This window comes from Castor canadensis, chromosome X (genome assembly GCF_047511655.1).
Source record: "Castor canadensis chromosome X, mCasCan1.hap1v2, whole genome shotgun sequence".
Taxonomy (NCBI): domain Eukaryota; kingdom Metazoa; phylum Chordata; class Mammalia; order Rodentia; family Castoridae; genus Castor; species Castor canadensis.
The window spans coordinates 131,423,039-131,447,168 of record NC_133405.1 but is presented as its reverse complement, the minus strand read 5'-3'; the positions used below and the strand labels follow the sequence as shown (position 1 = coordinate 131,447,168).

General features: G+C 41.4%; 1 protein-coding gene and 1 non-coding gene across 6 annotated transcripts in view; both read right to left on the bottom strand.

The window, feature by feature from the left end:
• The window catches only part of Gpm6b (glycoprotein M6B), a 150,761-nt gene continuing 126,631 nt past the window's right edge, over positions 1 to 24,130 (bottom strand). For 3 of the 5 annotated variants that reach the window (XM_020159942.2, XM_020159910.2, XM_020159934.2), the window contains 6 exons: positions 18,388 to 18,574; positions 16,500 to 16,656; positions 8,868 to 9,039; positions 6,326 to 6,399; positions 5,103 to 5,168; positions 1 to 2,103 (listed from right to left, as the gene is read on the bottom strand). In XM_020159942.2, the coding sequence (XP_020015531.1) occupies positions 1,954 to 2,103; positions 5,103 to 5,168; positions 6,326 to 6,399; positions 8,868 to 9,039; positions 16,500 to 16,656; positions 18,388 to 18,574 (806 nt within the window). In that variant the 3' untranslated portion in view covers positions 1 to 1,953. Of the gene's footprint in view, positions 3,649 to 5,102; positions 5,169 to 6,325; positions 6,400 to 8,867; positions 9,040 to 16,499; positions 16,657 to 18,387; positions 18,575 to 24,130 lie in introns of all 5 variants that reach the window. The other 2 variants (XM_020159918.2, XM_020159948.2) reach the window with 1 other exon arrangement.
• Positions 15,425 to 15,497, bottom strand: Trnat-agu (transfer RNA threonine (anticodon AGU)). Its single transcript has one exon. It is a non-coding gene; the product is annotated as a tRNA-Thr (tRNA).

The window sequence follows — 24,130 nt, the reverse complement described above, 5'->3', positions numbered from 1 at the left end:
TGAGAACAAGAGAAAGATAGAATTTATGTATGGTAAAAAGGCAAGCAAGTGAAGCTATAATTTTATTTCATTACTCTTAGTACATCCACAACTATTTCCACCTAAATAGATCTTTAAAATAAGCATACACAAGTATTGACTATTATCTACAAATATTTATTGTAACACTTGAATAAACTACAGGAAGCCCTTGGCACTGATAGAAAATATTGATTCACTGTTAGGTTACAAAAATTTATACATAGCAAAATTTAATGCTCTTTACATAAAAAATATTAGACTACTTCAACAAAACTTTCAAAAATTCTTGGTAATAGCTACCAGAATTAGAAAAGTAAAATTAGGCTTTAGACACTGCCTCTTCTAGAACACTGGACTCTTAACAGCACCTCCACTGCTGGAAAAATATTAAGTCTGTCATGCAACAGGAAAACAAAACACTAAGCTACTTTGGAACAACAGTTCTACACAGAAGAGAGCTTCTCCCAATTAAAAATAAATCCAAATAGGCATTTTTAGGCATTAACAAAAAAAAAAATCCAAGTGAATTATTATACTTGATGTTCAATTTTAATAGCATCTTGATAAGGGTATGCTTCCTTTCATTTGAATACATTTCTGCACATGTATATGTTTTTAAATCCAGGAAACAGCCAAACCACAAGTTAACTCTTAACATGAATATACATAGTTAACCCTATAGTATGCAGCCCCTTTGAAAAGCACTGATGCACCCCACAGTTATATGGATCATTTCAGAAAGAACAACACAAAGCTTACCATCACTAATACCCAGTACCCTACAGTCACTTAATGTTCTGGAACACAATGAATCGGAAGGCAAATTTCTTTTGCAAATGGCTTAAACTCAAGCAGTTCTCTTGCTGAACATCAAACATTATTACTCCAGGAAATTAAGAAAAAAATAAAATAAATACCAACCCTAATTTAAATTATTATTATTATTATTATTATTATTATTATTCAAGTCTAAAAGGAGGTTAGAGGTTTGTGGTCAGTTTGCAGTTAGGTTTTAGTTGGTATGAAACTGTAAACTCACTATCTAGACCACTTAAAAATGGTTAGAATGGTGGTCATTTTAATAAGGTAACACTTCTTAATTAAGAAAACTTTATGAAACAAAATTCTGCGAAGGATTTTAGGGTCTCTTGTTACAATATAAATTCTTAGAAATTTAAAGCAAATATTCATTAAGGCAGAGCTGACATTTATTTCCCAATAAGAATGATAATTGGGTCATTATCATTTCTTTAAAATGAAACCTGCTATAAAACGGATTCTGCAAAGCTTAACAACTCAGAATCCAGTGGTAGGTTTAGCAGAATTGTAGCTCATTTTAGCATTATTGAAAAATACATTTCTTATTGGCTCAGGAAATTAATGGACCTGGACTTGGGAAGTACTAATTTAAAAAAAAAAGTTATTTGTAAGAATCACGTTATCTTTGAGCCAAAGTTTAATAAAGGTCAGCTGTCAAAAATGGAACTTCACATCCAATTCCACTTAATTTCTTATATAGATAACATCTGAGGACAGATGGCATATGTAAATTTATGGCCACATCTTTTGATGCTGACATGACATGGGTCCCGATCAAGGAATATGACATATTCCCATTGCTTGTCTTGGTGGAATTGCTCTTACAATAAGTGTGCACATGCCACAAATTTCAAAAGGATGAAAACCAGCATTTTGTCAAAGTGAGTGTTGCCTTTTAAAATGGCTATCATGAAACCTCCAATATCTGTTCTAAAGAAAAAGATTTACCCACTGGAAGGTTTTCCTAGAGATACATCCCAGCAGCTTGAGACAGACAGTGAAATGTTGGTACGTCTACATTAGTTTGGTGGGATACACATCTGTACTGCAGAGCAGCTGTCTGATGATTTGTCAGAGCTGTAAATTCGCCGGCTGAAACACTCTGGCAAACATTTATGTGTAAGAATTGAGTTGTTCTTTCGACCGAGACTGGATATCTTGAAGCTCCTGTTCTTCCTTTGCTTTGATATCCTGGTAAGCCTGCATTTTGCTCGCATCCTTTAAGTAAGCCCAGTTAGAAGACAGTATCATGAGGAAGTGGATCTGGAAAAGAAGGGTGAGCATGATGGCTAGTGAGCATGTGAGAAGGTAAAGCGAGCTGCTAGTCAGATTAGACGGACTCAACTGTGAAAGGGGCGAGGGTTATTTGCTATTAACACCCATTCGGCTAGCAGAGCTGGCAGACACAGAGCATGCTCTACTAGTTTGCTTCATATTAAAAGGCTGAAGAAAAGTTAGTACACAAATATAGTGAACTTGGGAAAAAATGGCCAAAGTTGTTAAGAAAAAGCAAAAATGAAATATAAGATCATGCTTTTTACCATATTGAGGGTAATTTAAAGACTGATGCAGAAATTCAGAAACACGTTGTGCTTAAGTAAGTGTGATGAAAAGGCCTATTCCACCTGTGGGTAAAAATCAATTTGCCCAAAGGCCTAGAAGTGTGAACAATGTTTATTTTGAGTAAATAATTTTAAAACTACATATTTAACATGGAAAAATTGAATGTCAAAACCAAAATTAAGAACTAAGCAAATCATGCAGTCTCTGTGATAACAAGTTTTTAGTAGTAAAACTACATTTTTTCATTTTATAACTGCCATTATTTCAGTTCACACAATGTAAAAATCCTCATTCTTTACAGTTGATATGGCACACACTTCTCTCCTGTTTATTTTCCTCATTTCCTGCAAAATAAGTCTATATCTCAATTTTTTTATATTCATACTTCCTTCTCAACGTATTTGAGACCTTCAGATCTGGGCCCAATTTCTCTTGCCATTAAAATCTCACGTGCAGTTTCAGAACTAGCAATGATGAAACAGTTACTACTCACCAAAAGAATTCAAAGTTACCAATTTTTGTGGGCTCTAAAGGAATGATTGTGTTATGCAAATATAGATATATATAATCTTTTTCCACAGAAAACAAGGGGGTTACACCCTTCTTTTTCTCCAAATTTTCATTTGGTTTATTTGAGGGAGCATTCACAGAGTAGTGAACCATGTGATCATAAAAATTGTTTAAAATCAAACTGAAAGTATATTTGCAAAATATTTTCTAGAAAGAGTGACAAAACGAAATCCACATTAAAACAGTTCTCTTCATTTTATCTTCAGCACTTGTTTTCATTTTCATCATTAAAATTGGTTATCAAGCAAGCCAAAATAACGGAAAATGCAGATATGCCAAAGCATTAATACTTCATTTAGAGATACTGCTCAAAGTTCAAGAAAATTATTTTTCAAAGGATGCTCACCAATGTCAGTAAATAACTGAATCCTTTTCAAAATGTGGAACTAGCCAGATCTCATTATTTTGTCATTATTTTGTAATTCATATACAGTAAGTCATATTATTCTACCATGCAAAAGGAGTTAACTGAAGCTATTTACAAATTACTGTAACAAAACTGCAGAAACCTAGACTCTGCTTTAGTCTGGAGTGTCAGTGATATTCACGCTACAGAGCAGAGCTCTCTAGAGCTCCTTATTGGCCTTATACAATTTAGAACTTAGTGCAGCAATCTTCCCGACTCTTAAACTTCAAAACCGCATAGTTATATGTAGTAGCCATCATGTAGATCAGCTGGTGGAAGAGAACAAAACAGGACAGTAAGATTCAGGCAGTGAGGGCTGATGTCACGACACTTCTAAGCTGGGGCAGGGATGGGTGCCAGCTCCTACATCGTCTATGGGGTTTCTTTTTCCCCACTTCCAGTCACAATAGATGATTTGCACATCTAGCACACAAACTTTCTGATCACACATATATGATGTAAGTTCTTGGCTCTGCCCTTGGTACACTTAATTAAAAAGGCTTGGATGTGTTTCAAGAATAACAAGCTGGAGAGCTGGGTCAGCAGCTGCCTACTCAGCAACAATTAGTCCTCTTCCTGCCTGTTGCTCAGCCAAGCAAACAGGTCACCACCATGATTTCAGGGGTGGGTTTTTCATATACTGTCATGGGAAGGAATGACTTAACGTTAGGAAGACTGGGAATAACTCATTTTCAAGCAGCTGAGATCTCCCCATCGCTCTATCAGTCTTAGTTGGCTCTCTTCAAATCACAAATGAAGCATCCCCAAATTACACACACACACAAATCTGAGTGTTTCTACTGTTGATTCTCATGTCTGGATTCCAAATTTGCCTACTTGCTAAAATTTATTTGTAATCACTGAATTGATACTTGAGGCACTTTCTCAGACATTAGAACACACACAGAGCAGTGAAAGATAGTCACCTAAGGCCCACCTTCCCAGCTGAGGTTCAATGAAGCCATGCTTTTTACAGCTCTCACACTGTAAACAAATGTCCTTCTGGAGCTATATATTTAGTGCCATTTTTGCATGTTTTTGTGATTTTTGTTGGTTTTGCTAAGATGATTTGTAAGAAAGCTGTGATATGCCTTACAGAGATAATGTGTTAGAGAAACATCACTCAGGCATGAGTGACAGTGATGTTGGCCATGAATTCAACAGTAGTGAATCAATAATATCTATTAAATAAGGTGTCTTTACACTGAACACACACACAAAATGTTATATACTAACAGGTTGGTGAAAATTATGTGACCAGAGGCTTACGGGAACCCTAGCCTATATTTTCATATACACAATTTCAGCATTTGAAGTGACTATAGAACATAACTATTATGCTTAAGGAGATCAATTATATATGTATACATGCATATTTCAAAATACGCATATTTCTATTTGGAGTTAAGATTTCTTTGCCAAAAAAATGGGCAGTCTCTTGTGAGCATCTATCCATGAATGAAATCATGAAACTAAGTGCTAAATGTAATTCCAGGTGTGGTATCCTCTCTTCTTTCCACAGAGTTCAAATTACATCACCTATAATCGGTGCTAAGGCAGCCTCTAGTGCGTCCTGCAAACTCGACATGTAGTATAAGTTTACACACGATGAGTACATGGATTATTTGTTTCAGTAGGTTGATAAAGGCTGAAAGGGAAATCTGTCATTTGGAGGCTGGGGGTAGGGGAGCTAGACTAGGATGGTCCCGAGGCAGTTACTCACCAGGGCAATGACGGTGGCACCAGCTCCAGCACAGGCCACAATGAACAGGTGATAGGACATGTAGAACTAGGAAAGAACAGGGCACCATCATGAGCATTTTATGTGGAATGAAATGGCCTACCTGCATTCTGGGGTACTGCATCATCCTCCCTTGCGGCTATTCTCTGCAAAGTTGGGTGCAGATCTGCATTCCCTTAGAGCACTTGTTGCACATTGGAGTCACCTGGGGAGCTTTAAAAACTTTCTGATGCCCAGGCTCCAGCCAGACCAATGGAATCTAAGCACTTGGGAACTGGGCCTCAGCCATCAGCCATCGTTATGTATATTATAACCCTCCCTTGATGACTGCAGTGTATAGCTGAGATTAAGAGGCTGTGCTTGGAGCCAATCCATATTATAGATCTACAAACTGACAAGCCAGATAAGGTAGAGGCTGATTTTCTGTAACTCAGTGCTTTCCAAAAACACATCAATATTTTCTGAGATATGCAAGCTCCCAGCAGTGCATTTAAGAATTTTGTTTTGGGAGGCAGGGAGCTAAAGGAGAATGATGGAATTTTACTAAGACATATTATAAGCACTTTTGAAAATATCACAATGTACCCCCGGCACAACAAAAATATGCTAATAAAATTTTTAAAGAAAAAAAAAAAAAAGAATTTGTTTTATAAACAGTTGTAAGCCTAAAGAATATTCTGGGGTTGAGACAGTTTAAACTGAAGCATTAGAGAAATAACATCAAGTTGTTATGGAAATATAAATGATTAAATGATTGACTGTGACTTTGAGGGAGAGGGAGTACTGAGGGTTGAACTCAGGACCTTATACTTGCTAGGAAAGCGCTCTACCACTTGAGTTCCACCTCCAGTCCCAATTTTACATTTTTCTGTGATAAGTGTACTACTTTGAAAAACTTTGTGAAGGGAAAAAGAAGAACTGATTCTCAGATTAGTAGATTTAGGGTCTCCCCTAAACTATTGTCCTGAGGAAAAGCTCACTGGTTCCTAAGGATCCTCACTAAATCGGCTGAACCATATAAAATGACCATTTTTGTAGGTAGAAAATGATTGAATAGCAACGGTTACATAGAGTTTAATGAAGGGTCTACATAAAAGGGCTTTTCTTAATAGCATTTGGACCATCTTTCTTGTTCTTTCCAGCTAGGAGAACCTTTTCTCAGCCTATGGTATGGGGCCATCCTGTATAGGATGTGACAGGTTTACCTCATTTGTGTTGCAGATGTTCTCTAGGGCCGAGCCACATATTTTTCCTGGGAAAGCATTCCAAGGAATAATACCTGCAAAGTAAAATCCAGAAGAATATGAAGCAAACTACAGTACCTCATGGTTTGCTTTGGGTTTTTTTTGTTTGTTTGTTTTGTTGTGCTGGGGCTCGAACCCAGGCTCTCCGTGTACTACCACTCAGGTACATCCCCTCCCCACCTCATGTTCTTAACAGACCTCACACTTTGGAAGGCAGTTACAATATAATTGTAGGCTATGTTCCTCATCAATGATTGAAGTATCTGCTGTCTGCAGAGCAGGCATTTGGGAATAAAGAGTAAGTCTCATCTGGACAATAGAGTAAGAACAAAGTCTACTCATCCACGAGCAATTTAAACATCTTGACTTTGTTCAAAGGAGCTGATATTTGTAAAAGTCAGATTTTCAAAGCTAGGTTTTCCCTATAATGAATTTATCAGCTATTGCTAAACACCTGTAAGATGGCCCCTCACAAAGCATTGTATCATGTAGAGAGCAGGTAAACTGCCACCTGAAGGTCTAGTCTGTGGCCTAGCCTCAGACTATTCTTTGTTAGTGCTCAGCCATGAACTACATTCTGAAACCTAGAGGACACACTCAGAAGTTTTTGTGGCAACTTGATAGAGTATGGTATTTGAATTCAATAAGACACTTTGGATTTATAGTTTATATGTTTGTGTTGGGACTATTTTTGGATTGAAGATCAAAATGGGTGGGGGGTGGGGGTGGGAGGAAAAACACCAGTGTCTTTTGCCCCAGAGGCTGGGACATGTACTGTTTGTGGTGTCTTTCTCATTGTAACTCCAAGTCCCTCCCCTTCAGTGACAACTGTCCATTGGGATGCTTTTTTCCCCCTTGATGCGTAAGTGTATGATTATATATTAAGCTCCATTTACACTTCTCCCAGGAAGTAAGGAAGGAATATTAAAGGAAAAACAAAGTCCTTATTCCCTCCATCCCCATCCCTGACATGGGCCAAAAGTAAATATTTCTGCCTTGGAAGAATGGGAAATTGTCACTGAAAGCAGTGATTTCATGAACAACTGGTTAGGTAAATACAGAAAGTTATGAAAAATTTGTGGTGAAAATTTTTTTTAAGGAGAAGAGAAATGCTAAGACATTTAAATATTCCTTTATGAATACTTTCAAAACCAACTCGAGGCTTTGTTTTTAAATCCATTCTAGGGAACAGTGTTGTTAGGCCTGGGTCTTTTTGAGAAGAGGTTACGTTTGGTGGGTAGTTTTAGGTGAGTTTCAGTCTACATTTTAAGATGAGACACTGAGAATAAGCCACATGAGAAAACCAAGAAGCAAAAGTAAAATAGTCATTTCTCTCCAGAAAAGCTCTGCAAGAACAATTATCTCCTCTTGGATTCTAACGAAAAGCTTTCTTCCTTCCTAGCTACTTGTACCAAGAGTGGATTTCCCACTATCCCAGTCAAAAGCAGTAATTAAGACTCCTCCTTAGGATGCTGCTTCTCTCCCATAGCAGAGAAGTCAAGTTCCAAATGAACTGACAGGAGGAGCCAATGGCCCACTCTGTAGCTTGTCACAAGGAACCAACCTTAGTTCCCCGTTGTGAAGATCCTATTCATTAGAAAGGGTATTTGAACCAGTTTCTAACAGCTGAAGGCAGTTTGCCTGATGACTTTGAAGTATGTCCGAATTTTATGTTTAGTTTTTCAGTACAGATGAAGTTTATGCAACTGGTCATTTTGAAAGACTTGATTTAAAGAGTTGCATGTGCAGATTAACTGGATTGTATGATATCAATATTGTAGGTGAAGTCAGTTATAAAACTGAAATTAAAGAATATAGAAATAAATTTTTTATAGTGGATCTCCAAAAGTCTTGTTTGATTGTCCTGCACTAGAAAGTACCTTTGCATTATAAAAAGCTTCTTTATACACATGGAAATATCACAATGAAACACCCTGTATAACTGTCTTAAACAAAAATGTCTTGTTTTCAAAAATAACAGGAAAGCAAAACAGGTCCTGTCTTGGGGGCTGGAACCAGTGGGAGGGGGGAGGACATAAGGAAAGGGTGTGGGAGGGTGAATATGGTGGAATATTATGCACTCATGTATGAAAATGGAAAAATGAGACCTGTTGAAGCTATTCCAGGAACGGAGGGAGGGGGGATAAAGGAGAATGATGCAGGGGGTGAATTCGACTATGATATATTGTAAGAACTTTGGTAAATGTCATGATATATCCCCAGTACAATAATCTAATAAATTTTTAAAAAGCTTCTTTTACTACACATTGAACTTGAAAATACAACAGAATCTTGAATGATACCCTCTAGCAAGGAAGAAGCTCAAGGATGCTTCCATCCAGAAAACTGAGCATATTGAGGGAAAGAATGTAAGCTATTCAAAAGAAGAATGTAGTGAAAAAAGTTACGATTATTTAAAAGATGCCTGCCCGTGTGATAACTGAGTTCCAGACATATGCACAAGAGGATAAAGAATTAATGGGAACAGGATTAAAAGATGTACCATATTGTCGGACATCCACACAGATCTGCTCCACACCCGTGGTCCCGTTGGTCTGCGGTGACTTGATGACTTCGCAAGTTGACCATATGTTATAGAACATAAACACAGGCACCGCTGAGAAACCAAACACGCCTAGCCAGGCCACTCCCAGCACGTAGGTGAGGAAAACAAACTAGGCAGAAAACGGGAGGAGGGGGAAAAAAATCATTGAAACAAGCAGGTGCACGTCCCAGACAGAGGAAGGACTGTGCATTTCTGAGCCCAGTACCAAAGCTATGGATGCAGGATGCACCCTGGGGGGGCCTCACCCAGCTATGGCAATGAGAAGGAAATGCCAGTGCAGCATGGGGGAGCAGAGGAAGCCAGATCTGGCCATGTTCCTCACAAAGGATCTAGGATAGCGGCATCCCAAGACACCTCAGGGACTTTTTGAGGCTCCTCTTTTAACCATCAAGGACATGAGACCCCAAAAGTGACCTTATATGTCCAAGGTCACAGAGTAAACTAGTGACAGGGCCTCCCACAAAGTACTCTTTCTTTTTTTCTTTTTTTTTTTTTTGATAAAAAAATGTTCATTCAGTAAAGTAGCACAAAGAAGAACAAAGCACATAGAATGTGTCTGTTTTGTCATCCCCCCCCATTCGCTCCCTCTTCCCAAATAGTCCCTTTTCCACTTTCATGGTTTTTTTTTTAATTCTAGGTTCCACCCATGAAAGAAAGCATGATAATCTGTCTGAATGATGATCCCCAGTTCCATTTTCCTGAAAATGACAATTTCATTCTTTTTATGGCTACATAATACTCCTTTGTGTATATATACCACATTTTCTTTTTCTTTACCCTTTTATCCATTCATTGGCACCTAGACTGATTCCATATCTTAGCTTGGCTATTGTGAACAGTGCTACAGCAAACATGGGTGTGCAGGTCTTTACATGCTGACTTACATTCATTTGGGTATACGCCCAGACACTGTATCTAATCATATAGTAGTTCTATTTTTAGTTTTTTGAGGAATCTTCATACTAGTGGTTCCACCAGTAGTGGCTGAACTAATTTGCATTCCCAACAAGGTTTTTTTTTTTTTTTTTTTTTTTTGGTAGAACTGGGGTTTGATCTCAGGGCCCCACACTTGCTAGGCAGGCAGTCAACTACTTGAGCCACTTCACCAGCCTTTTTTAGTTATTTTTCAGATAGAATCTTGCATTTTTGCAAGGGGCCAGCCTCAAAATGAAATCGTTTTATCTACAGCCTCCCACAGAGCTGGGATCAGAAGAGTACACCATGATACCCAGTTTGTTGGTCAAGATGTGATCTCAAGTTTTTTTTTGCCCAGACTGGTCTCTAACCTCTATCTTCCTGATCTTTTTCTCCTGAATAACTGGGATTACAGATGTGTACCACCACGCCTGGCACAAGATGCTCTTACTATACATCTGTTCCCAAAACTCTGAGCGTCCTACCCAACATTAGACAGGTTCAGAATGGTCGCACAGGCCACAGAATTACAATGAAACATTAATTTCTCGGAACTTACCTTTGTTTTACAATATACGTGTGTCTGGAAAAATAGCACCTGCTACAGGAAGCCTTCTCTCAAAAGGAACTTTGTTAGTCTCCTAACCCTGTGAAATTACTAAAAGCATTAGATGCTTAAACCCTTATCGGCAGTTTCGAATGGTCATGAACACAAGCTGAGTGCACAGTGAATCTGCTGTTTCTGCTTTTCCTTTGGTTTTCTTTCATCTCTAACATTCACAACAGCTTTGCAAGCAAAGCAGTGGCTTATCACAATTCCAGTAAGAATATAATCCTCGCCTTCACTACCACTTTTCAGAGAGCTTTGAAGGCTGCCTCAAGCAAGTTATGACGTTTCTGTTCTCAGAGCATGCACCCACAGGCCGTGTGGGCAGACCTGAAGATCTCCTACTTTGTTATTTTTTAAGCTAATGGTGAAGGCCTGAGGATTCTGCCTAACTTTTTATACTGCTGGAGATACCTGACCAGAGGGAGGCCACGCCGGGGTGAGGCTCAAATGACTGCTTCCTATTGGTCACCCTGGGAAACTGCAGAAACAAGGCACTTTGTCCTTTGCTTTCAAGGACATTTATGGGTTTTTTTTGAAGTGTTTGCATTTTTAAAACTATTCAAAGCAGCACATTTGAGTAGTTTCACCTCCCCTTTCTCCACTAAGGCTTCTCCAGAGGAGGGTTTCATTTTCTTTTCCCCTCAAAGGAAAACCCTACACTCTAATAACACCATAAGGACATGAGGTGGTGGTGGTGGTGGCGGCGGCTTTGGGGAGGCTTCCCTTCTCCTGGAAGGCCAGTGCCCCATGGAAAGAGCCCCCTGAGTCAGGGAGGCTGGTCCTGTCACAGGGGCTCCAGCATTCAAAGCTGCTTCCTTAGTGGGCTCTGGGCACCAGTCTCCCCTAAAAGACCTAGGAGAACAAGGTGTTCGCGAACAGAAGGGCGTCATCATCTCCCACCTCACACAACTCAAATGGCGGACACAGGGTCTGAGGCTGGAGTCTGAGCAGAACCAGCAGGGGGCTGGGCACAGCAACCTGTATGTAAATCAGTGTGAAGTGGCTGCCAGCCATGTTCAGATATCCTGGGGAAGAGACCCAGCTCCAGGTGCCAGTCGCCACAGCCTCTAGGGTGTGGGCTCTGATGGCCTGTGAGCCTGGAAACAGGGAGTAATGACACACAGGTAGGATCTGAGGCTACATCAAATGATCTGAAGCCTTTGGAGACATCTCCTTGGCTACTTCCTTCTTGAACTCCAAGACGTTAATTCCCTCTCTCTGGCTATTCTTCCTCAGTTTCCCAACTAGGAATCCTTCTTGACTTTCCCAGCAGATGGTGTCCTGCTCCAGGACTCCCCCTGCACAAACCTTTTCCGTGAATTTGTTCACTGCCACCACCCTTACTTCAGAGAACTTCAGAATGTTCTCAGAAACCCCAGCTCCAAGCCTCTATGTACCATGCTGGCTAATCCAACCTGGCCAATCCACCTGGCTCTCCATGGCCACATCAAGCCCTGATGGGTCACACTGAATCCACCCTCCTCAGCATGGTACCAAGCCAGACTTGGCACTCATTCCCTCCTCTCATCCTTACTCCTGCTGACCAAACCCAGAGCCCCTCTCCAGCCCACTGTCAGGGCCTAGTTCACATGTACACAGTTGCTCATCTGAGCCTTTCGATGGCCCCTTGCAAACCTCTCTCTCTCTCAATCCACCCTCCATGCCACTTAAGAGACTAGAGGCCTTACATGGTCACATCACTACCCTACTTATCTTTGTCTATCAATTTCATACCCAGCCTGGTAGGCAAGGCCTTTCTGATCTGTCCCTGTTCCTCTCAAGTGGTGCTATTTTCCTCCTTTGCCACATCCTTCCCTTCCAGCCTGGTCACCTGACTGGACCCCACTTTTCCAGGCCTCCCTGTTCTGCTCATGCTGGTTCTTCTTCCCCAAGAATTTCCTCTGCTTTGCCCTGGCACAAAGCCCTCGCTGATTCTCCACCAAGCAGCAGAGCCCCTGTCCCTGGGCCCCCTGCCACCGCTGACTGTCTGGCCAAGGACACAGAAACTGAGCAGAAACCCAGGGCCAGGCGGAGAAGCAGCTGGAACAGCTTGTGTCAGCATGGTTTCTGCAGGCTCTAAGGGCCCCTTCTGGGGCTAGTGACATGTCTGCCCAAGGCAGGATCACATTTACGTTAAGAAATTTGAAAAAATATACTATGGAGAAATAGCAGCCTCTTCAACAAAAACTGCTGGGAAAACTGGTTAGCAGTCTGCAAAAAACTGAAACTAGATCCATGTATATCACCCTATACCAAGATTAACTCAAAATGGATCAAGGATCTTAATATCAGACCCCAAACTCTTAAGTTGATACAGGAAAGAGTAGGAAATACTCTGGAGTTAGTAGGTATAGGTAAGAACTTTCTCAATGAAACCCCAGCAGCACAGCAACTAAGAGATAGCATAGATAAATGGGACCTCATAAAACTAAAAAGCTTCTGTTCATCAAAAGAAATGGTCTCTAAACTGAAGAGAACACCCACAGAGTGGGAGAAAATATTTGCCAGCTATACATCAGACAAAGGACTGATAACCAGAATATACAGGGAACTTAAAAAACTAAATTCTCCCAAAACTAATGAACCAATAAAGAAATGGGCATGTGAACTAAACAGAACTTTCTCAAAAGAAGAAATTCAAATGGCCAGAAAACACATGAAAAAATGCTCACCATCTCTAGCAATAAAGGAAATGCAAATTAAAACCACACTAAGATTCCACCTCACCCCTGTTAGAATAGCCATCATCAGCAACACCACCAACAACAGGTGTTGGCGAGGATGCGGGGAAAAAGGAACCCTCTTACACTGTTGGTGGGAATGTAGACTAATACAACCACTCTGGAAAAAAATTTGGAGGCTACTTAAAAAGCTGGACATCGATCTACCATTTGATCCAGCAATACCACTCTTGGGGATATACCCAAAAGACTGTTACTCCAGAGGCACCTGCACATCCATGTTTATTGCGGCACTATTCACAATAGCCAAGTTATGGAAACAGCCAAGATGCCCCACCACTGACAAATGGATTAAGAAAATGTGGTATCTATACACAATGGAATTTTATGCAGCCATGAAGAAGAACGAAATGTTATCATTCGCTGGTAAATGGATGGAATTGGAGAACATCATTCTGAGTGAGGTTAGCCTGGCTCAAAAGACCAAAAATCGTATGTTCTCCCTCATATGTGGACATTAGATCAAGGGCAAACACAACAAGGGGATTGGACTATGAGCACATGATAAAAGCGAGAGCACACAAGGGAGGGGTGAGGATAGGTAAGACACCTAAAAAACTAGCTAGCATTTGTTGCCCTTAATGCAGAGAAACTAAAGCAGATACCTTAAAGCAACTGAGGCCAATAGGAAAAGGGGACCAGGAACTAGAGAAAAGGTTAGATCAAAAAGAATTAACCTAGAAGGTAACACCCACGCACAGGAAATCAATGTGAGTCAATGCCCTGTATAGCTGTCCTTATCTCAACCAGCAAAACCCCTTGTTCCTTCCTATTATTGCTTATACTCTCTCTACAACAAAATTAGAGATAAGGGCAAAATAGTTTCTGCTGGGTATTGAGGGGGGGAGCGGGAGGGGGTGGAGTGGGTGGTAAGGGAGGGGGTGGGGTCAGGGGGGAGAAATGAACCAAGCCTTGTATGCACACATGAATAATAAAAGAAAAATGAAAAAAAAAAAGAAATTTGATGTGCTCTCTGTCATAGTCCCTACGCTCCCTTCATGCCCAGGTTCAGACTACAGCGTCAAAGTCACAGAGAATTCAACCCCAATCAGCATGCCGCCATCAGGAGAATTGTGACCAGTGGGCTCCCCTAGTGCTGAAAGCCAGACTCACGTCCTCTCCTCCCTGACAATGGGGCTCAGTCAGCACCCCACATACCAGAGAGCCATGGAGCCCACTCATGAGGGCAAACACTTTCCTCACAGGAGGGAAGCCCAACATTTCTTCCACAGCATTAGTGCTGCTCTCAGGCTCCCCAAATGTTGTCTTTATACCTGATCGGTCTTTCAAATGTCACACCTACATGCACAGCTGCCTGTGAGATATTGTGATGTTACTATGCCTTTCCAAACTCAAATTCAAAACATGTAAGGGTTAGAGATATAGCTCAGTGGTAGAGCGTTTTCCTAGCATGTGCAAGGCCCTGGGTTTAATCCCCAGCACCACAAAAAAAAAAAAAAAGAAAAGAAAAGAAAAAACATGTAAGTATTAATGCTTAGAAAAACCTCAAATGCAGTGTGCCAAAATCTGAACCTATACCCATCCATGCTTCTGCCCTCCTTGGCCTCTCACTGGGTTTCCTTTGATGCTACAGCACTTTTTAACTCTGTCTTTTAATTTGCTATTTTTAACATTTATCTTCTTGTAGACCAGAATACTATAAAGAGCCAGAAAGAAATCAGGGCTGGTTTTGCAGGTCACTGTCATACGAAAGCAGCCACAGACCAGTCACAAAGGCATCCACGTAGCTGGCCACCAGAAAAACTTTTCATGTTCATCACAACATAAATTTGTGTAATTTTCACATATCATGAAATATTCATTTGGCTCTTTTCTAAGTATTTAGAGAAATAAAAACCTTCTCAGCTCTTGAGCTATACAAAAACAGCAGGCCAAATCAGGCCTGCAGGCTGTTGTTCGCTACTGTCTTAGTGTGAGAGCTCAGTAATCAAGGAAGAACCCGTTTTAATCTTTGACCTCTGGTGATGAGCAAAGTTCAGTGAGATGCTTCATACAGTGTGTGCTGGTCAAAGCTTACAGAGGGATGGTGACCATCCTTCTGGCCACTATTCATAAAGACAAACAAAAGGAAACTCAGACAATCAATAGGAAGTTATCTCCTCCTATACTGGGAACTTCACATTTAAAGACTCCTCTTACCCTAATTATCTTATGTTGATAAGAAAAACATTTGGTTTAATACTACGAGTGACTTTTTTTTTTCTTTTTGGCAGTACTGAGGTTTGAACTCAGGGCCTCATGCTCACTAGGCAGGCACTCTACCACTTGAGCCACTCCACCAGTTCTTTTTTGTATTGGGTATTTTCTTTCCTTTTGCAGTACTAGGGCTTGAACTCAGGGCCTACACCTTGAGCCACTCCACCAGCCATTTTTTTTTTCATTTTTCTTTTATTATTCATATGTGCATACAAGGATTGGTTCATTTCTCCCACTGCCCCCACCCCCTCCCTTACCACCCACTCCGCCCCCTCCCTCTCCCCCCCCCAATACCCAGCAGAAACTATTTTGCCCTTATTTCTAATTTTGTTGTAGAGAGAGTATAAGCAATAATAGGAAGGAACAAGGGTTCCTGGTTGAGATAAGGATAGCTATACAGGGAATTGACTCACATTGATTTCCTGTGCGTGGGTGTTACCTTCTAGGTTAATTCTTTTTGATCTCACCTTTTCTCTAGTACCTGTTCCCCTTTTCTTATTGGCCTCAGTTGCTTTAAGGTATCTGCTTTAGTTTCTCTGCATTAAGGGCAACAAATGCTAGCTAGTTTTTTAGGTGTCTTACCTATCCTCACCCCTCCCTTGTGTGCTCTCGCTTTTATCATGTGCTCATAGTCCAATCCCCTTGTTGTGTTTGCCCTTGATCTAATGTCCACATATGAGGGAGAACATACGATTTTTGGTTTTTTGAGCCAGGCTAACCTCACTCAGAATGATGTTGTCCAATTCCATCCATTTACCAGCGAATGATAACATTTCGTTCTTCTTCATGTCCACCAGCCATTTTTTGTGTTTGAGATAGGGTCTCAGAAACTAGTTGCCCGGGCTGGCTTCAAACCATAAACCTCCTGATCTCTGCTTCCAGAATAGCTAAGATTATAGGTGTGAGCCCCAGTCACAAATCTTAATTGATTATAATAACATATTGAAGGTTCTCAAATTCCTACCTCTACATTGGGAAGACCAATACTTGAGGCATGTACCCACTTGCCTCTCTTACACAGTTCATGGTTTTCAACAAATAGAGAGCCATGAATAGCTCTAGCTATAAGCAGACGTTTGTACTCACCATTCCACTGATGCATCGGCCACAGGCGGTGGTTTTAAACTCACCATGCAGCTCTTTCACTGCACTTGTGGTGTAAAAACCTTCTGCCAACAGAATGATGCCATACAAGAAGAAAAAGGATGCAATTCCATAGATGACATACTGCATCAGTTGTATCCTACAAAAAGAAGAGCTCTTGAAATGTTAAATTTGTTGTGTGGTACAAATGTTTTCCAGTTCTGGAGAGAAGACAGAGGTGACATTGCTATGATGTCTCCTGTAGTCTCAGTGAGCTCATGGGACATCCTGGACAGCCATCTCTGCCCACCTCATCAGCCTGGAGCTTCCTTCCAGGGCTAGTGGGTGAAGAAGACAACTTCTCAGGCAAGAGAGAAGTTTCCTCTGGTCAGGGGCAGGACCCACTTGTAACTTCTTAAGACTTACCCAAATGTTGAGTCATGATAGTTAGAATCCTCATTTGCATACAACACAGGAATTGAGGAGTTAGGTTATTCTTCTAAGCATACAGGATGACAAAACCAAGATTTGAGCTGTGGTCAATTTTTTTTTTTCTAATAGTGGGGCTTGAACTCAGGGCTCTGTGCTTGCTAGGCAGGCTCCATATGACTTGAGCCATCACTTCAGCAGTTAACATGTTCTTTTCACCAAATCAAAATGCTTCCCCCAACCATGCCTGGTAGTTGATATTATTCTGCTAAAACTCCTAAGTAACTCCTCAGGGCCTCTTTAAGGAGTACTTTGGGCAGATTTTTGCATCGAGATTCTTATTACATAAGTAAGGGTATGTCAAATAAACTTAAGCACAGAAAGCTGGGGCTGGGAACATGGCTTAAGTGATAGAGCACTTTCCTAAACATGAATAAGGTCCTGGGTTCAATCCCCAGCACCACCCCTGCAAAAAAAAAAACTTACAAAACATTCATAACCAAGTTCATCTTTGAAAGTTGACAGAGACCCAGATGACAGGTCCTCAGCCATCGGTTGCCCATGGACTCACCTGGGTAACTTCAGAAAATACTGGTGTCTGGGTGGCAACCCCAGAGATTGTGACTTAACTGGTCTGGGGTGGTGAGGCATAGCCATTTGTTAAGGCATCTCAGTCCCTTGTACTGCTTAATCCCTCCTCCTAACCTCTCCACCTCCACTCATTTCTTTGGATGTTAATTGTGAACAGGTAAAAAAAGAATTCCCCACATGATTTCATTATTATTCCATAAACATCCATTTATACCTTTTCCACTCTGGAGGAGAAAGTGTTTTACAATTACAAGACTCTTTCTTGTGAAACTTTGGGATAAAAGGAAAACAAACAAAAAATGCTGATGGAATGGAGAAGGGGAAGATATTTGAAGGAAAGAAGCATATTGCAACTGAGCTTGCACAAAATTCCCCTGAGAATTATTCCAGAGTAGGAAGGCAGGGATTACTGGCTAAATGGCCAGAACTTCTGCATCAGAGAAAGTCCCAGGATTTGCAATTCTGCCAGAGGTAACATTAAGATGCTACTCCTGTAGAAAAATTGGAGTAAGTCCTCAACAGGGCTCCTATCATTGCAGGGATGGTCATTTCCTGGGAGAAACTGGAGGGGACCTGTTACTTGGGAACAATATTAACTCTGGTAAAGTGATTAGCAACATCAACCTGTCATCTTGTCACAGTTCTCCACTATTGTGTAGAGTGCCCTCTGAGTACATCCTTGCCCCACCCCGGGGCTCAAACGTCTACTACATTCTCAGCCTTTTCTTGTACCTTCTCTCATGGACTTTTTTCTATCTGCACATAGTGAGCGTTAATTAAAAGCATCAGTTTTCTACCAGGAGATGTCTTTCAGAAAACATCATGAGGTAGTCATACTTTAAATACATTTTAAAGGGAAGTAGATACATACACTTCACTCAGCAAGGCGTGGTCACTGGTGTTCGTGGAGAAGTGTTGCTCTAGAATCGCCACGGTGCCTGCGAGAGCCACATGCCCACAGCCGCAGAACAAGGCGACTCCAGAGAAGCACAGGATGGTGGCCACCAGGGAGGCGTAGGGGACTCCTCCCAGGCACTTGATGCAGCATTCGAAGCAGCCTGGACCCAAAGAAGAGAAAAGGTAGCTGTGATAGGCCAAGGGTACCTCTGGTCTTCATGAACACCACTAATTAACATGGAAGTTCCTACTTCTCCAACTTCCCGCTCATGCTCTATGGTTAATACATCAGTATCCCAAGGAGCAGGGAGAAGGGTAATTTCCAGTCTTGCATTCTGCAGGTGAGGGCCCTGAGGCTCCAATTTAACATGTTCAGAGTCTGGAAGGGTAGTGGGTGGCAGAGCAGTCAACTGACAAACAGTTACAAAGCATGTCACAGTTCTAGGGCTTCCTGGGGGAAGGGAGCGTGGAGGGGCCCCTGCCCAAGTAACAATGAGGAACACTCATTTCACTACACAGCCAAAAGAGAGCAACAGTGAAGCTGCAGGTCTGTGAGGAAAAGCGACAGTCAGGCTTTCTCCAAACTCAGCCTTCTGGGGTTTTAAGTGTATCTACTGCTGTAGCAGCCAGTGGCTTTCTCCAAGCCCTTAACCTTGGAACTGGAAGATTCCAATGCAATAATTACACTGCTGCCAGGTTTGGAAAAATATCAAGGGGGTCATTTTGGAAAGAACATAGGTATCTGGGTCCCCAGTTTAGTGAAGTGCAAAGTCACCAAGATCCACTCAAATTGGTCCATTCAAGTTTCATTCAAGTTGATATCAGAAATTACCCCAACCTTTTCATAAAACTGTTCCCCCCCCAGCCCGGGCAGCACAAGTAATTCATTCATAGTCATCCTCCTCCTACCGGGCTTCCATCTGCCCCTTTCCCCGACACACACATTATGCTCATAGTTAGAACCCAGACCCAATGGGTGATATTTAGGTACTTGAAGGGGAAAAAAAGAAAGGAAAAAAAAAAGACAAAATGAGCATCCATGAAGTGAAATGAAGGAGATAGAGCCATACTTCACATTTAATCTTAAGAATAGATTCTTACTCATTTTTAAAATAAACTTTGAGACATCCATAAAGGTCTCTCTGACAGTCAGAGCGAGGTGACATTTTCAATTTGGAGACATTTATGTCTTAGGTACAGCAGTGCTGGCCTCAGGACACTCTCAGTACCTCTCCTGACTTCCCATTCTTGCTTACGTTAGCCAGAGCCCTCAGTAAATGGCTTGTCAGGGAAATTGAACTTTAAATGTGTTAAGATGTTTAACAGCAATCAAGAGCAATTCATTACTTCGGGGCAAGCACATTAAGCAGTTAGATTTGTTTCCCTGAAATGATCTTCATAGTGTTCAGGGAATGAAATCCCAGAATAATACACCAAGATGAATTCTTCCGTTTGGATGAGGATCCAATTTGAAATTAGCATTTGCTTAAACTTACCACGGAGTGACTCCAGACCCTCATCACCAGATTTCTCTTTGGTTCATTAGAAAATACAAAATGTCAGGGTTTCATAAGAAGCCTGTGCTTCCTTCTTCAAAAGATGACCAGCTGTTTTTAGGAAGACCATTCGCCTCAAAACAGATTTCCAAACTTCATAAAATAGGAACCAGTGCACAATATGGCTCAAGTTTACCAGCAGGCTGATACCTTAAAGAGCTTTGGACACTTGGGATTTGTAAACAGGAATGATGGAGTTCAATCTTATTTTGTTATATGCCTTTCTGGGGACTGGAGTGAGAGAAATGCAACTAAAGAGAAAATTTTCTCCAGGCTCCCAAACCAAGAGAAATCAACATCCTTGGTCTGAGTGTATCCCACTAAATAAACAGAAACTGCACCTGTGTGTGGGGTGCATGTGTGTGTGTGTGTGTATGTACTCACAACTTCACCCTATTCTCAGTCTTTATGATGGTGGGAAGAACAAGATGAATGCCTTACTTTCCTGGCTAATGCATCTATGTCTGGTCCTTACTGAACAGAGCTGTGTGGCCTTGGGACTGTGCTGTCCAATAAAGTAGCCACTAGCACATAAGGCAGTTTAAGTTATTTAATAAAAGGAAAAATTCAAGGCCTCGGTTGCACTGGCCACATTACCTGTAGTAACCATTCGTGCTATTGGCTACCATAATGGACAACACAGACACAAATGTTTCATCATCACAGAACGCTGCTTTGGAAGACAAATTTTGACATGTCATGTATTGGGTTTTCTGTAATGTGAACTGAGTTCTAGCCATGTTTTTTTGGATTTTATGACTTCGGTACTTTTGAAGACCTATTGGGTGGTACCAAGCATTGGGCTAGACATCCAAGATACAAATCTGAAATAAAGACACTTCACCTTCAAGATCAGTCTAATGCTGCAGGCAACATATTCATTATAGTATAACATAATGAGGGCCAGGATACAGACTGATGGAGAGCCAGTTGAGGAGGATGAAGAGGGGGAAAGGGAAGGATGAAAGGGAGTACTATTCATACTGGAGAGGGGGCAGGAAGGCTTTGTACAGAAAGACATAGTATGTTGAGTAAGCAATTGACGTGACGGTGATATATAACCTGATAAAATGCTCATTAACTTCTGGATATTTTTATTTTATATATATATATAAATTAACCACGTCCTTTTTCTTCATTTGTTAGGGCTAGGTATTATGGTACAGCACCTTCACCCTTTAATAATAGAACTCATCCTTCCAAATTCACAGTTGCTACTTCAAAAGGAACTTTCACCCAAAGGGTTAGAGCATTCTGCTTCTTTCAAAGGAAATATCACAGCTGCTCCCAGGCTCAAGAAGAGAAGTGGGGTTAGAAGAATGATGCTGTCCAGTCCCCAGTTGGAACACTACATCAAAGCTGAAGTTTCCCTCCAATTTATCTCTCTCAAAGACTCTATATATCCCACGCTGTGGATCTAGTTTTGTAATAGCAGGGGAAACCAGGGATCCGAGAAGCTGGCAGATCACTTCAATAAAATCACTCTTGGCAGATGCCAACGCTCTTACGTTTTCAGCAGAAGGCTTATCTTGTGGCTGGTGGAAACCTGGCTCCTACAGAATTGAAGTCACCATATTGGTCATGTTTGTTTCACACACACAGAGAAAACTCTTATAAACCCTGCTAGTCAACATGACTAGAAGCTTGTGGCATACAACCTAGGAAAAGTTGATAGGAAATAATACTGTGGGGTGTACAGCTTATCCTAGCTTGCTTGACCAGTTATCCAAAGATCTAAATTATATTTGTTGTGGATATCCAACTCCCTCCAAATGGATCGTTTCCACTATATCATCTATGTCAGTCTAGAAGTCGCCTCTATCCAATGTGCAAGGAATCACTGAATATAGGGCAATTTGATCACATGGTACATACTCATCCAAAACTGCTACAAAAAGAAAAAACTAAACATATTTTCTAAAACTGGATATCACTATTATTGCCTTCACATAAATAGCATTTGACAGAAATCCATGTGGGTGTGTATATGGCAGAGGCCGTGATGGTGTTGAGCGCTCAGGCCAGCCTCATGGGTATGTAACCGATGCAGTCCTGTAGAGGCCCATGCTTGGCTCAAGGCTCTGCCATGGTTACCTTGAAATTCTTGATTTTTAAATAAGGGTGCTTGAATTTTCATTTTATACCAGGCCTGAAAATTATGTGGTCAGTCCTGAGTGTGTGTGGAGGGGACAAAAGAAATTCTTTATCTTGTATGTCTACAGTAACATTCTGTTTTCATAATATTAGATAGAAATCCAGCTTAGAAAAGTAGACATTGCCTTGTCTATCATGTAATTCTGAGTACAGCAAACTATATCAAAGAACTAGCCATGTTTAATGCAATATGTCCACAGGAATATTAATAACTTCTTCACTCTGAAAGAGAATAGCAATTACCCACCACAGTATCCATCACAAAGTCAACGCTCAAAGTTCTCCAAAAACAAGAGTTACAAAACCACGACCTGTGGTTTTACAAATAAAGTTTTATTGGAACAGAGCCACACCCATTCATTTATACAGCGTCTGGCTACTTTTGCATGCAGTGGCAGAACTGAACAGTTGTGATAGACCACACAGCCTGTGAAGCCTGATATACATGTTATTTAACTCTTTACAGAAAAAGTTTGCAGACCCATATCTAGAAGTGCTGGTTCAGAGTATGCTTCTGGACCAGCAGTGGCATCTGGGAACACATTGAAAAGTAAATTCTCAGAACTTTTATCCCACAGAAGCTCTGGGAGTGGTCCCAGAAATCTGTGTTTCTGTAAGTCTTTTGGGTGATTCCCATGCATGCTCAAATTTAAGAACAAATGCGTGAGGAATCATGTAAGCTTTCTACGAGGCTGGTTCTATCTGTTTCCTTTTATGACCAGCCAAATTCCACTATGAAAATCTAACAATACAAAATTATTCCCAGCTTCTGGCCAAGATGGAGGACCAGAGACCTGCCTGAAACAGCTAAAAAACTGGACAGAATATATGAACCAAGAATCTTGAAGCTATTAGACATCAGGTTATGAAGAACCATCCATGGCTAATAAGTCAGTCACTAAAAGAAATACACAAAAGAATCAAGGAATCAACTTTGATGACCTATAATTAATTTCAAAGAAGCAAGCAGAATAGGTACACATGAAGGCACAATTCAGTCTTCAAACAAAAGAAATTCTTTGCCATAAACATCACCAGGGGTGTTGGGTCTTTTAGAGGTCTCCTTTAACTGAAGCTGCTGCGGAGGCAGAGTAAAGGGTGGAGGCAAGCATGGACAGGGAGGGAAAAGCCAGCCACATTCTTCAAGGAGCAGATACTTAGTGTTCACTGAGTGTCTCTGATGTCCTGAGAATGGGGTAGGCACTAGGGACCCAATGGTGAGCTAAGACAGGTATGGTGCACACTTTCTTGGAGTGTGGGGGGTGGGGACGGGCAGACATGAATTAAACTTTTAAGTTAAGAAGTGTGAAGAGAGCAAGCAATGGGGATTGACTCGGGTTTCTGGGCTTCCTGAGCTTGAATCCAGTTTGAATTAGGGTTAACTGGCTATAAGGGGGAAAGGATGGGTAGGAAAGGTGATCCAGGAAGCAGAAAGAGCACCAACAAAAGCTATAGGGTGGGAGAGAGCAGGGTGCATTCTCAGGCCACCTGAACAGAAAAAGCAGAACATTCTAGTGAAAGAATCCAGAGAACAGTTGAGAGAGAAGGTGAGGCAGGGAAGGCAGGGAAGGCAGGGAAGGCAGGGAAGGCAGGGAAGGCAGGAGAGGTCCTGTGAGTTAGACCACGTGGGGCTTTCTATGCTGCCTTAAAAGATTCTGGACTTCATCCTCAGAATCATGTGAAGCCATTCAGCATTTTGAAGCAGGGGCAACAGATTGGGGTTATAGAAGATTACTCTGGCTGATGTGAGAGGACACATGGGCCTGCCACCCAAAAGAGCTAAACTTGGATGCTGACAACTTCTACTGGACAGCAATGAACACTTTCAGGGGTCAAAAAGAGATAAGAGCCCAGCATGGTGGCACATACCTGTCATCCCAGCACTCAATAGGATGAGGCAGGATGACCAGTTCCAAGCCTGGGCTACATAGAGAGAAACCTTGTGGGGGAGGCGGGGGAGGGGCAGAGAGCGGGGGAGGGAGAGAGAGAGAGATGAGTGGATCATGT